This window comes from Ambystoma mexicanum, chromosome 6q (genome assembly GCF_040938575.1).
Source record: "Ambystoma mexicanum isolate Mex_15411 chromosome 6q, UKY_AmexF1_1, whole genome shotgun sequence".
In the NCBI taxonomy this organism is placed as follows: Eukaryota; Metazoa; Chordata; class Amphibia; order Caudata; family Ambystomatidae; genus Ambystoma; species Ambystoma mexicanum.
The window spans coordinates 506,384,612-506,400,639 of NC_090937.1; the positions used below are offsets into that span (position 1 = coordinate 506,384,612).

Genomic DNA, 16,028 nt, shown 5'->3' on the forward strand with positions numbered 1-16,028 from the left:
TGTTCTCACATTCACTTGGCATTTACCTTCACATTTCACTGCACCAGCGGGAATGACTCCCTTACCATGGCATTTCCTGACTTTAGTTTTACAGTTCACAACACCAAGGGAAATTACTCACTTCCCCTGGACTTTCTTGGGTGTAGTTTTACAGTTGACAACAACTGGGGGCATGATTCCCTTACAGTGGCCTTTCCCAGGCGTTTTATCACAGTTCACAATGCAGGGGGAATCTCTCCCTTTACATGGTCTTTCTCCTATACCCTGGCCACTGTGGGTCCCAGACCTGTATCACAATTCCTTTAGTGATTTGTTTTGGCAGACCTGGTTCACTACCCTGCCAGGTACTGCCACAAAGGAGATGACTAGTGATGCTCTCTCTTTCTCAATTTGTGGGTCCCAGACCCTACTCTCTTCTCTGTATTTTAATCCAAATGACCTGGTTCACTCTCCTGCCAGGTACTATTATCTGGAGTATTCCTCTGTGGTATATATGGATCCCAGACCCTTGGTTTGAGGCTTCTTCTGTTATCTCTTCCAATCTTGACAGCCATGTACTGTCTGGGTTGCCGTTGTTTCTCATACAGTGGTCTTTGGCACTTCTGACATCCTCATTAGCTTCTCTTGCTCTCCCACTGCTTCTATGGCACTTGTGGTGGCTCTGCAATGTTACCGCAGCATCTTTCTGCTTCCTGTGTGGGACTCCCATTTACCCAGCTCTCCAGTCAGCCTGTGCACGGCAGAGCGGATAAGGACTCCTTGTTTCCCCTTCTTTTCCCATCCCGGAGAGCAACCTTTCCTTTCCGCGCTGCATGACCTCCCAGCTTGTGGATACTCCTGGGAGGGTCTGACAAAAAGGTAAGTCCTTCCTCTCTCTTGATGTTGAATGAGCAATGACTGCTAGAATTCTTGTACAAGTTCTTAAGCGGGCTCTTCATAATCCTGCACCTCCTACTTTTCTCAGTACCTGTCAAGAAGACCTTCATTACGCCATCCCTACTCTTTCTCATCTCAGTAACTGTCAAGGAAATCTTCATTAAGTCAGCCCTACTCGTCCTCGACTCCGTAACTGTACGGTATTCCGTTTCACACATGTACATGGCAGTGTGTGGTATAGAAGTGAGGGATTCATGGACTGAGGGGAAGTAAAGGTAGTGGGTGAAGGGTGAGGAGTGTTGTACTGCGTTCTCCCTAGATGCTCATCCTTGTCCCTAGAGGGGGAGTCTCCCCCAATGAGATCCCCCTGGTGAGTACCACCGCCAGGGGTACTATCGGGTAGCGCCCTCTCCTTTCTGTCCTCATGGGAAGGGGCTCCCCCTCAGGGAGAAGTGACAACATTTCAGGATTTGTTACACAACACACATATTTCTGCATGAATTTAAAGATTCTGTTCTCACTATAATATTTAACATGAGGCAGATTATCCCCCTTTGCACCAAATTATGAACATGTATAAATCAATTGTACAGTGCATCACCTCTTAGTGTCCAAAATACCTGTTCCCATCTTGCTCCCCTTAACATCCTGGTTTAAGTAATTTGGGCTCCACAAACTTCACATGCCGTACTGTTTCTTGTACCTTCCCTTTCATCATAGCAGGAGCATACAAGGTTTTACGTGTTGTGGGTTGAGGAGCCCAGCTAAAAATAATAATAATAATTATTGTTGTTATAATACGTGGCAGCCTTCAATATCTGGATGGAAGACTGGACATCATTTTCTTATTACAGGCTAATTGTGATATCACAATTGACCTGTAATAACCAAATGACATCACAAATGATCTGTACTCACTTATTACGCTTGTGTTGTGATATCACAATGCCTCTGGCTTAAACCAGCAGAGAGAATGTCAGCTGTGTCTGCAGCACTGTGTTCTTAACTTTCAATAAAAATCAATGTGCTTAAAAAAAGGTGTCAAAAGTTCTTCAAAGTCCTTGCTCGCAGGGCAGTTTTCTGTAACACATTGCAGGCAGTAATTGACAAGGAAGTGTTTATGGTAGAAAGCTTAATGTGTGCACTGCTGGAGTTTAAATCATGTGAGCAGGAATCTGCATGTTATTATCATTTTTTTTATTTTTTATTTTTTATTTTTTAAAGAAACAGTTTAAACACAAGGCAAAAACGTTTGTTTCAAAAGGAAAGACAGAAAGAAAAAAGGAATCTGCATGTTATTATCATTTTAAAGCACAAAAGTAAAGTTGTTTTCAATACATTTTATTAAACTGCTTGAACTATTTTTGTGGCACAGTTTAGGAACTGCATTTTTGCTTTTTTGAAACGAAACAGATTCTGTATTGATTATATCGATCAGCAAATGGAAGATCTCTTACATTATATTAAGCAAGAAACAACATATTAAAAGGAATGACAGTGTGCAGTCAGCTATAATAAAAGGAATACAATAACTCCTATCATACATAACAAGTCTATTGCATGTCACCTTGGAGTTCAGTGACCGTACTCGGCATTCTGTCTAGTTCCTTTATATGGTCACAAAACTACTCGGTGACTTATAATATCCAGATAATGTATGGTAGGGGGTACATGATCACATATATAATAATAATAGAAATAATAATGCCTTTAGCTTGCCAGAACTCAGCCACAGGAAACAATCTACCTTCCTGCTTCGGCTTCATGACAGCACTGTAGCCTCATGCAAAAGGGAATGTAGGCTCATGCCATTATTCTCCATGATCCACACGCAAAGGAGCTGCATTTTAACGGAATATTTGATGGTAATCAGAACAGAAGGGCACATTGTTTAATGACCTCAGGAATGGAGACAGCAGCAGAAATGCCCCGCAGTGCTTTGCCCTAGACCAGGCACCTGGTTGTAACGATGACACATTTGGGTGGCCACATTGCTGACAAAGACAGAGAACTGAAAATGGAGATGACAGCAAAAGGCAAATTCAGTCAATTCTAAATTTGAAACCAATACACGAAGGGTTTGTAAAAAAAAATGCATATATATATATATCACCACTATGCAGAAATTTGAAATGCTATGCAATAAACAACCAGACGTGAGGGAACGGTTTCATTAAGTATACGCTGCCTGGCTGGAGAACGGGGAAATATTCGGCAAAGAAAACCACGTCGCTTGTGATTGCATCGTTGCATGTTTTGTTTATAATCCTATCCATATATGCACCAGTCTTGCATTTGATCTTTATTCACTTGCACCTGCGCTAGTTACAATTTGAGCTTCATTTGTTATGAAATGGAGGCCTAGCCCCGAGAGTGCCATCTTAAATGAAGCACCTAACAAGTATAGGCGTTCCTGGATAACGCACTCCTATGGGGGCATTCATCTACTCGGCTCCCCTTGACCTCTGCTCACTCTCTCTCCTCTTCCTTTGCAGATGAAACAACCCGAGTGCTGCAGGTCATCCTGGAAGTGGTCCCCTCGGAAGAGACCCAGCGATCGTGAACAGACCACTGTCTGCAGCAGAAGCAGCGGTCGTGCTGCTCCCACATCTACCTGTAGATCGAGAGCGTGTGTGTGTGTGTGTGTGCGCGCGTGCGTGCGTGCGTGTGTGTGTATATCAGGAGCCTTCACTGGAAGGACTGACTGCTGTATGATTGGAGGACTTATTTATGCAATCTACACTGATGCTGTGCATTACAGCAGCAAGTTCAGAAGAGTCTGTGAAATGCGCTCAAGTTTACTCAGTATGCCCGTTCATGTACTCAGTAAATGCCACACTTACTCATATGGATGAGTGTTACAGGGTTAATATTCCAGTCGGTTGTTTAGTTATGTCTTGTGCCACACAGTATGTTGTTCATGATGCTGCATGTCATAATCTGTATCTTCTGTCTGGTTCCTTTAATTTGTTATTTGCAAAGGAACAAAGCAGAAAATACAGTCACTCCCCGTGTATTGTTTATTCACAACGTGTAAGCATCCTTGCAAAATATCAAACACATTGGGGATCATTATAAGTTACCCGTTCCCAGCGGGATACCAGCAAATGGACCTATCATTACTGACGCTGAATATGCCGGAATTACCACAATATTACACATGCCGGCACCGTTAGGTAAGTCTCCATTCCATGAAGTCCATAGGACTGCACGGTGGGATTGCAGGTATTACCGGCACTGGTAATACCAGTAATACCAGTGCCGCTAATACCAGCTGTTTTTTGCCAGTGGATGCCTGAGTTACCTCCAACTCTTGGCTGGAGTGAAATCACGTAACCACCAACAACAAACATTTAGTTTGACGGTCCGTAAAACGTGCCGGTAAATGATATTATGAGCATGTTAATTCTGGACTAGCAAACTTATAATGAGGCCCATTGGTTAACTCAGGATATTGCGGTAATAACATTACACATCATGTCATCACAGATCCTTCTGACAAACTACAAATATTCCCAAACAAAGATAGTCTGGTAGATTGAAATACATCTGCCTCCAGTGTCAGCCAAAAGTGTGAAACCTGGTTATACCTGTCTATGCCATCCCTTCAACAATTTACACATTGTGCCTCATTACGAGGTCAGTGGTAACCTGCCGGTGCCACCGTCAGGTTTCCGTCAACACGAAACACTGTTTCTGGTGCCTGCCTCCCCATTGCCACCGGGACATTACAAGTCCCAGTGGCACGGGACGTCAGGCATCTGATTTGGTAAGTTTATTGGACTCCACGGGAATGGGGACTCAGAGCACTGGCACGTTGCTATTGGTGCCAGTGCTTCTGTGACAACTCTGCCTGCCGGTGCCCCTGGCAGGCCAGACCTGCTGTGCGCATCGGCCCCTGCAGGCAGACTTGTAGTCTGGGGGATCAGAAACAAGGGTGTCAGTAAGCTTACCAGCACCTTTTTTTCCAGACCGCCACACTTGTAATGAGGCCCATAGCCTTCCTTGGTTCCACACTTTAACTGAATATTAAATGATGGCGCAATGAAACAGTGCCCCATATTGCCCTATGATATGGTTCCTCAGGAATATTTTATCCTTAAACTGCGTAATCCGCCAACTGAATTTGCAGTTTTATGGGAACAGCAGTGGTCTTCTTTTATGAGTACATACACAGTGTGGCCACTTTGCCTAGCTTGAGCTTATCTAACTACCCCGTTATTGCTGTAGACAACAGAACTTTTTGCAAGTGTAAATGTCTGACAATGTTCCTGGCTATTGGGTGGAAGACGCGTTTTTCATCTGTGGTTCAATAAGACCTTAGCATGGACCATTGTAATCTATTAGCAAGGTTTCTTTTCACTACAGAACATTCCAAATTAATTGAACACATTCCCAACCCAAGGGAAATAAATGCTTCCATTGAAAACGCTGGTGGGGATGAGGACAGAGGGGCTTACTTGGCTCTGCATACAGACTGTTACATTCCTATTTGTCAGCCCCACCCTTATCACAGTCTGGAAAACTTGAGAACCTCTTCATTTAGCACCTCAAATGAAGGGCATATCACCAAGACAGACCTTTTCAAACACGTACCACTGATATCTAGTAAGATATTGCTACATGATTGTTAGAATTATGATATGTGTGGTGCACCAACACTGGCCATTCCCTTATTGTGGCATTAACACACCTACACATTCAATTTGTGTTACTGTCTTAAATTGGTATTTGCAAATGTTTCTGCCTATGATCAAAATGATCTCTCTTTTTCCCATCCCTCTACTGTTTCCCCAGTCAATCACAGATGATAGTAGCAATCCTACATATTTTGTTTTTACTGGAAATTGCATTCAAGTTTCAGAAGTGTAGCATGCATGGATGTGAAGAGTCAAATCGGTACTGTGTATGTTAGTGCCATTGGCAGAAAGAGTTTGTATTCTGATTTAGATTTTTTGGTAAGAAAGACACACAAATGCTGATGCTGGACACTGGAAGTAAAGCTGTATACACGTAGGGCAAAGACACTTTGCGGCAGTGCAAGTACACTTACCATAAAAGCATATATTTTTTTAAAGCATATTTTCAAGAGGGATACAGATAATATTAGTGTAACCATAGCCCCGGAGTAAAAATGCATTGGAATAGTGTCTTTTTTTTGTTATACTAAAACAATTTGTTTCACTAATTCATAGGGTTAATTGCCTTAGCACCAGGGCAAGGTTTCTGTAATATCACCATTGTAAATCAGGCCTTAATTGTAACCAGCAGTACACCTCAACACATATGGACTCTAAACAAATGTCTGTTTAGTTTCCATTGAGGAAAGTTATTTTTCCTACAGGGTAGACATTTTGTTAAAATCATTACATATTTTAATTGTTGTTTTTACTCAAACCGATCACAACATCTTTTTTGTGCAATAACCGTTCAGCAACTTTTGAAAATGGTGTCATAGTTTAACATGCAAAAAAGAGAATTTGAGCACTGAAATTCTCTTTTTTTAAAATATGTTTGCAACAAGTTTCGAACAAATTTCGACTGTTGAGTGTGTTCTGTTTTTCGTCCCACTTAAGAGAATTTGTTTATGTGGGTGTTGTCATTAACTTTAAATATTTGAACTTTTAATTCTTGTAAACTGGAATGGTCTTTTGTTTGATCAAATCGATATGTTTTGTGAATAACAGTTACATCAATTGCCTAGTCCCAAAAGAGGGACATACTTTGAAGAACATAAAAGAATATTAAAGCAAAGTGCAACACTTGTTTATTCTTTTGCCCTAAATGTGTTCTTTTATCCAGGAATGTAACACAACATAAATACAATAATTAATCGCATTCTATAACATTTGTGAACCGAGATACTATACTTTTGACCAGCCAGTACAACAGTGAAGTCCAGCATGCATTGAAAGTGTCCACCTTGCAGGACTGTGGACATATGGAAGTATTAAGGTACATTTGCACATGCACAAAGGCTGTTTGTCCACAACTGAATCACTTGGTAGCAAATGTGCACTGGCGCTAGCAGAGCTAATGTGATTGTGTACACGCAAACAACTTTTGAGTCTGGGCGAAAGTGACTGTACATCAGAAAATAGAGAATGTGTGCAAGAAGAATTCTGACCGGGAATGTGCAGCTCCTCTGCATTATTTATTTCAAAAGGAAAGGCTTTAAAAGAAGCAGCTAACATTTTGAAACCAATTGCAAACTGAAATATTTGATTTATTTTTTACATTCATGGGAAACATTGCCAAACTTCACTCAGAAAGGAAACAGGAGGATGCCACGAGAACTCTATAGTCCACACAAGAATGCAAATTGGCAATAGCATTGGGTCCGGCAATGTGAAAGTAGAGGGATTTTGTATGTGGATGTGCGCATGTGTGTGTATGTATGTGTATGTCTGTGTGTGTTTATTTTGACAGTAAAAACAATGACACTCGGTAAGGAATCATGGAAAATTGTTCAAACAAATTGTGGGTGAGACCGTCACTTGGAGGTGTAATATCAGTCCAGAAACAGGTACAGTCAAGTGGACTTGTATAAGGCGCTTGTGCCATTTTGACATGCCTTGCTGCACATGAACCTGCAAGAAAAGATGGAGGAGGATGTTAATGGGATGAGGAAGAGGCAGATGCAAATCCCGTGGCCTTGATGCTTGCAAGTTGGACATACCAGAGTCTTAATTGACAGTTTCATTCTACGTGGGTTTTAGCCAACAGAAACTTCAGGGAATGTCTCACCCAGAAATAAATTAGCAAGACCAATCTGTTGCAATCAGAGTTGCAAAGATCTGGTTGCTTTGGGGGTTGTTCCAGTTCTAGATGAGTATGTGTAGTTTTAATCTGTTAGTACACCGTGTTTTCAACCAGTAACTGCCACGTGAGAATGATGGTGCAGAATGAGAGTGAGTGGTGCAGAATGAAAACAGAATACAATGATGTTTGATTTGGGAGAAGTGTAGGCAAGAGGGATCTTTTTGGTTGAGGGGTGTTGGTCAAGTGTTGTTGAAGTGTGTGGTTATCATTTTCATTAGTGGTGGTTGCTGATATACCAGTTTGATTTGAAGTGTGATGGGTGGCCGACCCAAATAAATCTGATCTCCCGTTCTTCTTGTCCGACAGCTTGCGTATCGGCCCATTGCATGTTTGCAAGAAGTTATGTCTGGTTTTGTTTAAAGATCACAAGGAGACAGACCTGAAAGATCGCTGCAAGAGGCTTAAGGAGTACTGGGAGTGCACTAGGAGGACAGAGTGTTACTACAGTAGGACAAATGATCCATGGAGGTGATAAGAGTACTAAGGGTCAACGGTAGTCTGGTGAGCCAGGAGCATTGGATATTGAGTGATTTAAAAGCACTTGGCAGGCAAATGATCACAGTTAAGACACAGGAAAAAGGACACAGACAGTTGTGAGGGGGAGTATCCGAGAGCAGTGGAGTGGGGGGGGCAAGAAGTCCTGAAGTGGCACTAGTAGCATTGATGGTGCATTTTGAGCAGAGAGGCAAGGGCCTTGAGACCATTAAGAATTTTTGAAAGGGACCACACGAAGGCTGGGATGGAGAAGCAGAAGACAACTGTGATGGGCCAAAATGCAGATTGGCTTTGGGAAAACTGGAAAAGTGATATTTGATCACAGTCAGAAGGTGAGAGGGAGCACCTGGAGGGGCCAAGGTGCAAAATAATGTGCAAAGGACACATGAGTTAAGTCTACTGCAAATCCACTGGGATGATCATAACAATGCAGCTACAAGAAAATACCAAAATAAGCATATTACAAAAAATAGAATTGCACAATACCATCAAATGAACTATCTCACAAAACACTCCAAACACCCACAAGTACTGCATACCTCAAAATACATTAAAAGTACAAGAAGTAAAATCAAACAACATTCAACTTTAATGACCAATACAAAAAGCTGCATCTCCACATTCAAAAATACTTGCCACTCAAACACAGCAAATGAAAAAATAATAAAGAACACCATCTGATAGCAGTGGACTCTACAACTACCACACACAACACTGCAAATAAACCTTCAAATATGTAAATGGTGATTAACACTTACTTTCACATCAGCCAAACTCCTGCCATGTGCACAGTGAGAGTTCAAAAATCAAAAGAACCAAACTGCAGAAAATGGTGGCTTTTATCATTTCCAAAATGAATACCAGAAAAAGAGGACTATAAACCAATAAAACTACTAACATGGCTGGCACATTTTCAGCACAACCAATCACTAAGCCCTACACAAATGCAAAAAAAACAACTAATAGCAAGCAATGAAACTGACAGAAATATATTTTCTCCCTCCCTACCTATCCTCTTTGATAGCGGCGGCTATTTGATGCGATTAAAGATCTTGGTTTGTACATGCGGCTACACAAACATTTTTCTGCAAACCAGAAGTCAAAATAAATTGGCCTTCAAACCTTCAAATGAAATAAGGGAACAACTAAGTACATAAAATAACCTAGACAAAGAAAAATCTGTACTGTATCATCCACAGGAATATATGATTATTTCCCACAAAATGTATGTTTATAGACGCGGCCACAAAATTAGATGTGGCTACTACAAATCCACAAACACACAACGTGTCATTTGTCCTAATATAGTCACGGCTACAGAGGTGTGCTTTGGGTGTTTACCAGTGAATAGCAATGCGGCAAATAATAACAGCACCATCAACCAATTCTAAACTGCAAAACACACACACATCATACGTGCCTCACTCATACAAACTACTACTCAAAGCAGGAATCATTTTCCTCGAAACAGAGAAAGACTGCAGATAACATGGCTGGAATGAACACTGTGAGGCTGATTGGAGACAGTTGCCTGTTTTGATCGCTGGCTTTTTGTGAGAAACTAATTATTACAATGGACCAAGGTTTGATACATTTCACAATTAAATGGTTTGGAATGTGTGGAATGCATTGGTTTTAAATTCTTCCAAAATTAAGCCTGGGAAGTAAAGGACAACCAGACGTCATACTCATTCACTGTGGAGTCAATGATTTGGGAAATATAAGAGGAGTGTCTCTTACTTTAATGATCAAACAAAACATGGAAAACTAATGGAACTATTTCCTCACACCCTTTTTTATCTATTCCAATCTGACTCGTAGGCAAAAATGGAGATGGACCACCAGATTTAATGGTAAAATGGAGAAATCCTGGAGAAATGTTAATAAAGCAGTTCAGCATTCATGACAGACCACAAGCAATGATGTATTTCAAACAACAACATACAGTTCTACATGATCAATTTCTATAGACATGACAGTCTACACCTAACCGATGATGGAAATGCAGTGTCCCTTTATAACATCATCGAAACAGTACTCCTGATGTGCTAAAGTTGTACATTCAGTGTCCCCCCAAAACAGTCAATTTAAGGACTATTTATGATATATAAATACACAAATACAAAAAAACTTTTTTTTTTATTATACCCGCAGCTACAGTTCATTGACTGTGATTATAGCCATGGTTGCAAAAAGGTAGTTGACAGGGGGTCTGACATTAAATGTTATACTACTATACAACTTTAATAATCAGTACAGAACAACAATGCTCATGTACTTATATGAAATAACTGAAAAACAATACAAATATGTAACAATAAACTAGGTAGGCTAACATTCCACAGCCACACAATATAAAACAATAATTAAAAATTCACACCCTAAAATACATTCTATTGTACATCTAAGACTGCACTACAATTCCTCCTTTTCATATTAATTTTGTTAAACTATTTACTTCTATTTCTCTCCAAAGTCTAACATGCTCAAAAGTCTTAAAACACACATCCAAAATAAAAAAAAAGGCTCTCTAATACCTACCAAGGCTCTGACCATGGTCTTTGGCCATGGCTACTGATTTTTCACCCCCAACAAGAATATACCTAAACAAAGTACTTTCAACAAACATAAAAGACTGACACCCAAACTATATGGCCACGCATACTGATCTACACATACCAGTGGTTATATGTAGTCCTTTGCAGCCTCGAATATAGCCGTGAATATCGTCTAAACTGCAAGAAAGAAAAAATGCTTCCCTGCCCCACAAGGTCCTTAACAATTACCTCCTTCATCTGTGCTAGCTCCCCCCACTCCCCTGGCAGCCTCCTCACTTCCCCTGCCCTCTTCCTTTGACGCCAAAACACACACTGCTTCTGTGACGCAGTTTGCATCGAGATGTTTGCTATTTGCGGCTATAGCCGATGCTGCGGAAAGCTCTGTGCTGCAAACTCAGTCCCTACGCCACCTACAACTCCCAAATGCCACTGCGTGCTCTCTGGCCATCCCCCACCTCTACCCCAACAACATTTGTATGTATTATTAACTGCAAATAGTGTTTTATTGTGTTTCATTTTCCCATAACCTCGGCTGTAGCAGCAAATATCTCTCGCATCGAGAGAAAAACAAGATGGCGGCTGTTTCATTTCTGAAAACCATGATCCTGCAATGAACCATGGGAGATATAACTATCATTTTGGAGGGGAAGAGGGCACCCCCTTCTCAGTCAAATTTTAAAATAACCACTGCACGGAAAAACCCCAAATCACAAAATGATTGCAAGTCAACGCTTGGTGCCCAAGTTGTTTTGGACCTGGTGCAAATCTGTCCAGGGGTTTAGGATGTGCACTTTTGCCTAAATTGACCCTTTTTGTCTATGTGAAATTGAATGGGAAGTAGGGCACACGTTTGGGGGAAAAAAAAACTTTGACACTCAGTAACTTTTTCATTTTTTAACAAATCTTTATAAAGCTTTGCAGTCTGGGGGGCAAGGGGTAGCACAGACTTTTAATCACTTTCGAAATATCTGCCAAATCGGTTACTTGAATCAAAGGTTTTTAAGAATAGAATTTTGAGGCGTTTCTTACTCACCTTAACTATCTATATAGGCAGCTATCACTCTCGCCACCCTATAATATGTATTCAAACTTTCTACAGAAAATGTTTGGACGTGAACAAAGAACAAACACAAAATAGAGGATACCTTAAGAAGGACCTACTACATAGATGTTTAAATCCCTATCTGGCATATTTGGCCTAAATGACACGAGGAAGTGGCAATGCACCCAGTTTACCCTCTGCCCATGCAGCCAAAGAATTGAGCGCACATTAATCAAAAGCAAGCACACCCAGTTGGGTTTTTATTAGTAAATAAAGGCAATTCAAGTTATGCTGTCATGAATATCTATAAGCTGCTAATAAAATATCTTTACTCACCTTCTACATTCCTATAAGAAACATGGACAAATATCTTGAACAAAGGGCAGCACTGGGACAAGATTACAATTGACCACAATAGCTGCTTGAGATAATTTGGATCTAAAGTCAGATACGCCAAAATAATACACCAGTGACAAAGTGCCACAGTATAACAAAAGCTGCAACTACAAGGAAAATAACCCTAACTGTGTGCAGTAATCTTTCCTTATAACCACTAAGCGCAAGACCAATGTATAGGCCCATTTGGACTCAACCCTAGGCAGGTGCATTCTCCTGGAGCTGTTCATGGTCTTGGAGTCATCAACACAATCAGCACAGTTTTGGTTCCAAAACAATGAATACTGAGCGAATGGGACACACATGATTTTGCCTACAAAAAGGGAATGGCTACAGGAGATAATACATATTCAAACATATGAAAGCAACATTTACAATGTCCAAGAACGCATAAGAAATTCTCATCTGGCTTTAGAACCTGTGTGTAATATAGGCACCTAATCGCACACAACCCAAGTTAACAGTCCTGAGTGAAGTGAGCAAAATTAAGCTGACTGTAGGGGAATGACGTAGAGGATAAAGCTGCACGTTATGTTATTAAGAAGGAATTCATATATGTGCACACATAGTCGTATGTTTAGCAGGAAACCTATCCTTTCCCTTATGTCATCCAATAATAATCAGGAATAATATAATTATTTATTTTCATTTGGTATGTCACGTGTAGCCTCAAGGCTTTAGTGAGTTTAGGGAAAGCTTTAAAAGGGGCCAATGTAATGAATGGGCGTGTGGCGTCTATAGTGGACACATGTTAGTGACTAAGTTCTAGTTCTGTCCCGATCAGGCCCGAGATGGAAAGTCCATACATCATCCTCGCATGTTGCCTCTGTTGACGTGTCAGCTTTAGGCGTATATCAACAATAACGACAACAACACGTTTGCGCATGAAAATGATTCGTTTCATTGTTTCATTTTCTTCGTGAAATTGTATCGACTCCAGCATTTTGCTGCATTTGTTTTAAGATGCATTGCACTTTTTTCCCCCTCCCTTTATTCCGTCCACCAATCAATGCGCCTAAGTTTGCTTCACGAATGGGAAATTGTACCAGTTGGAAACTGCAAGGGATGCGTTTCGCATGCCATCGGCTCTGCCTCAGGGAAAGTCATTTTTAGCAAGCCTTAGCTGCCAATAACTATCTGCTCCGAGGTCGTTACTGTGTAATTGAATCTAAAGTTCATTGTCGGATTTGCTAGGAGAAGGGCTTTGCTTGCCTAATTATGATATCCAGCAGAGTGCGAGTGCTTAATCGATGTGTAACAGAGGTTCCTGGAAGTATAAGCATCAGGAGAGAGAGCTAGTTGAAGCAAGCTCACTTGTCCACATGAGCATGCTGTCACTTGAAAGCTAACCACTTATTTTGATACCGAACATGCAAAATGAAAGCGATGGGAATTTGCATTTGAATTGTGCATTTGTTTTAGCACACTTTTTTGGCAAGAGACATACATTAAACAATGTTCAGCCATGGTTTTGATTTCAATTGATGGTTATGCAGAAACAGTTGGACCATTGACTGCAGTTTCGAAGAGGGCATTGCAAGAGTGTCATGTTCCTCTTTCCTCGGTATGGAATTATGGCAATGGCAAATGTATTTGGGATTGTGCCCAGGTAGCACTGCCATGGTTTCCTGTGCCCTGTCTTAAGGCACATTTGCTGCTTGCTCAATGCGGCTTGGTGCAGGGTAACTTGGATTCAGATTGCCTATACGCTGTAAAGTGCAGGTGTAAGATGGGATCCGATGTCTGCTCTGAACAGATGCACTGCTCTTGTTTCTGCAGCCAAATTACACCAAGTTAGGGTGTTGGGTGAGTAATGCTTGCAGTGACCAGTGCAGTTCAAGCTACAGCCCCGCCTATGGTTTTCTAAAATCCTCCCTTTGCTTGGGCGATAACCGTCTAACAAATTCAAGCATGGTTGCAGGTGTGGGTATACGATCGACATATATGTATGTGTGTCTCCACTTAGTGTGTCGAATTGGCTCTCCCAAAGAAATGCTCTGCTCACGACACTGCTTAAGTTGTTGCCTATATTTGATCCATTTGTGGTGGCCAAATGGGACCTTATAGAGAGTGACGTTAATAGAAGAGAGCAAATGCTGCTTCTTCTTCTTGTTTTTTAAATTGTTATTTATTTGTATTTTGTAAAGTATAACACACTTTCCCCCAACCTTCCTCCCATAAGGTCCTCCCTCATGAAACCAGCCCTAAGAGGACTAATGGGTAGAGGCTGCAACTCTGTAGGATCATGAAAAGGGACTAGGGAGTTGACGCCTAGTGAATCGGCACATGGGGCACTGCCTAGATTTTTCTTTTATATGTCTTCTAAGTGATAGGGCCAGTTTCGAGGATAGGTTTGAACAGATGACTACTTTTTATTTTGATTATTGACAAGCATCTTGTTATACTTTGGTTTGAAGAGAACTCACCTATTGACAATACGGCTAGAAAGGCATTTGCTTTTAAGTTAAATATAAATGTTAACATCATGTCATCTGATACAAGTCCATCTTCTGTCTTGCTATATATAGTGTCAGATGTGTGATCAGTACCACCTGATACAAGGATGGGACCGATGTTAGCATGACTCTTACTATAGAATGCAAAAATGCTGAGTTTTCCTGCCCCAGAATCTATGGTGTTTTACTTGTTCAGCACTGATTAGGTACACATACCCCTAAAGAAAGGCACCTAAAACCCACGGGCGTTAGTATTTCCCCTCCCTCCGGGAACCTATATCCTTTTAGCAACCAAGTCCAGGCTTACATGGTGACATTCTGTGGATGTCGTAGCAGGGGTGGAAGACCTCATTACAACTCAGGCGGTAAGGGGTTTACGGCAGCGTTAACAGCGCCGACCCTTACCGCCTGATTACGAGGTCCCCTAGCGCCATGGTGCTTTTAACACCTGCTTTTAGCAGGTGTTAAAATCCATGGCGCTAAGGGACCATGGAGTTAATTACGCCACCGTAATTTACGGTGGCGTAATTAACACCTTCCCCACTCCCATTATGCCCTATGGGGCAAAAATGGGAATGGGGAAGGGTAAATGGGGATTGGGGACTTAAACGTAGTTTACGCCATGGTGGTAAAGTCACGGCCCAGGCGGTAACTTACCGCCTGGGTCGTAATGAGGCCCTCTGACTATAGAGGGAATTTCAAAGTTATCTTGCACAACCATGGATCTGACCCCATGTGGTCAAAGGTGGGGACGCAGTGGCAGAAGGCATTTTAGAAAAACTCTTAACTCCTGTACCCCGATAGGATGAGGGGTTAACAGAGATTTATGATAATCCCTAGGATTTGGAGAGGCTGCTACTTCGCTGTCTAATTCCATTAGTCCTGATTCTGAAGATCTCACCCCTTTACTTGGCCTGGCGTTTGCCCAAAGGAATGACCAGGTTCTTACATAAACCTTTGGGAGTGTCATTTCAGAATAGCAGGGTTACAGTCAGACAATACCCTTTATTGTTCAACAAAGGGCTTATTATATCGACTGGACACAGAGAAAGACTACCTTCCCAAAACCCAACTGGTAATTTCCAGAAGCCATTGGAGAATTGTATCAGAGCTGGCCGCTTTGCACATGACACACACTCTCCAGGTGATAGGGAAGAACCAGAGTGAAGTGATCCCTCGATTCAACTGGCCTGGGGTACTTTTGGATGATAAAAGATATGTTGCTGCATGCAACATATGTCAGAAAATGGCAGGTACTCAAGTACACAGCGCTCCATTGCAACCACTTGATATTATTGAAGTCCTGTTCTTGTGCACAGCTGTGGACATTGTAGGGCCATCAGAGACATTGGGGAATACATTCATCTTACTAATAGTGGAGTA

At 41.4% G+C, this 16,028-nt stretch overlaps 1 protein-coding gene across 1 annotated transcript in view; it reads left to right on the forward strand.

Moving 5' to 3' along the window:
• Positions 1 to 6,641, forward strand: part of SLC7A11 (solute carrier family 7 member 11) — a 1,087,616-nt gene extending 1,080,975 nt beyond the window's left edge. The window contains exon 12 of the mRNA XM_069631050.1: positions 3,372 to 6,641. Within this exon, the coding sequence (XP_069487151.1) occupies positions 3,372 to 3,439 (68 nt within the window). The 3' untranslated portion in view covers positions 3,440 to 6,641. The remainder of the gene's footprint in view (positions 1 to 3,371) is intronic.
• Positions 6,642 to 16,028: the final 9,387 nt, after the last annotated feature.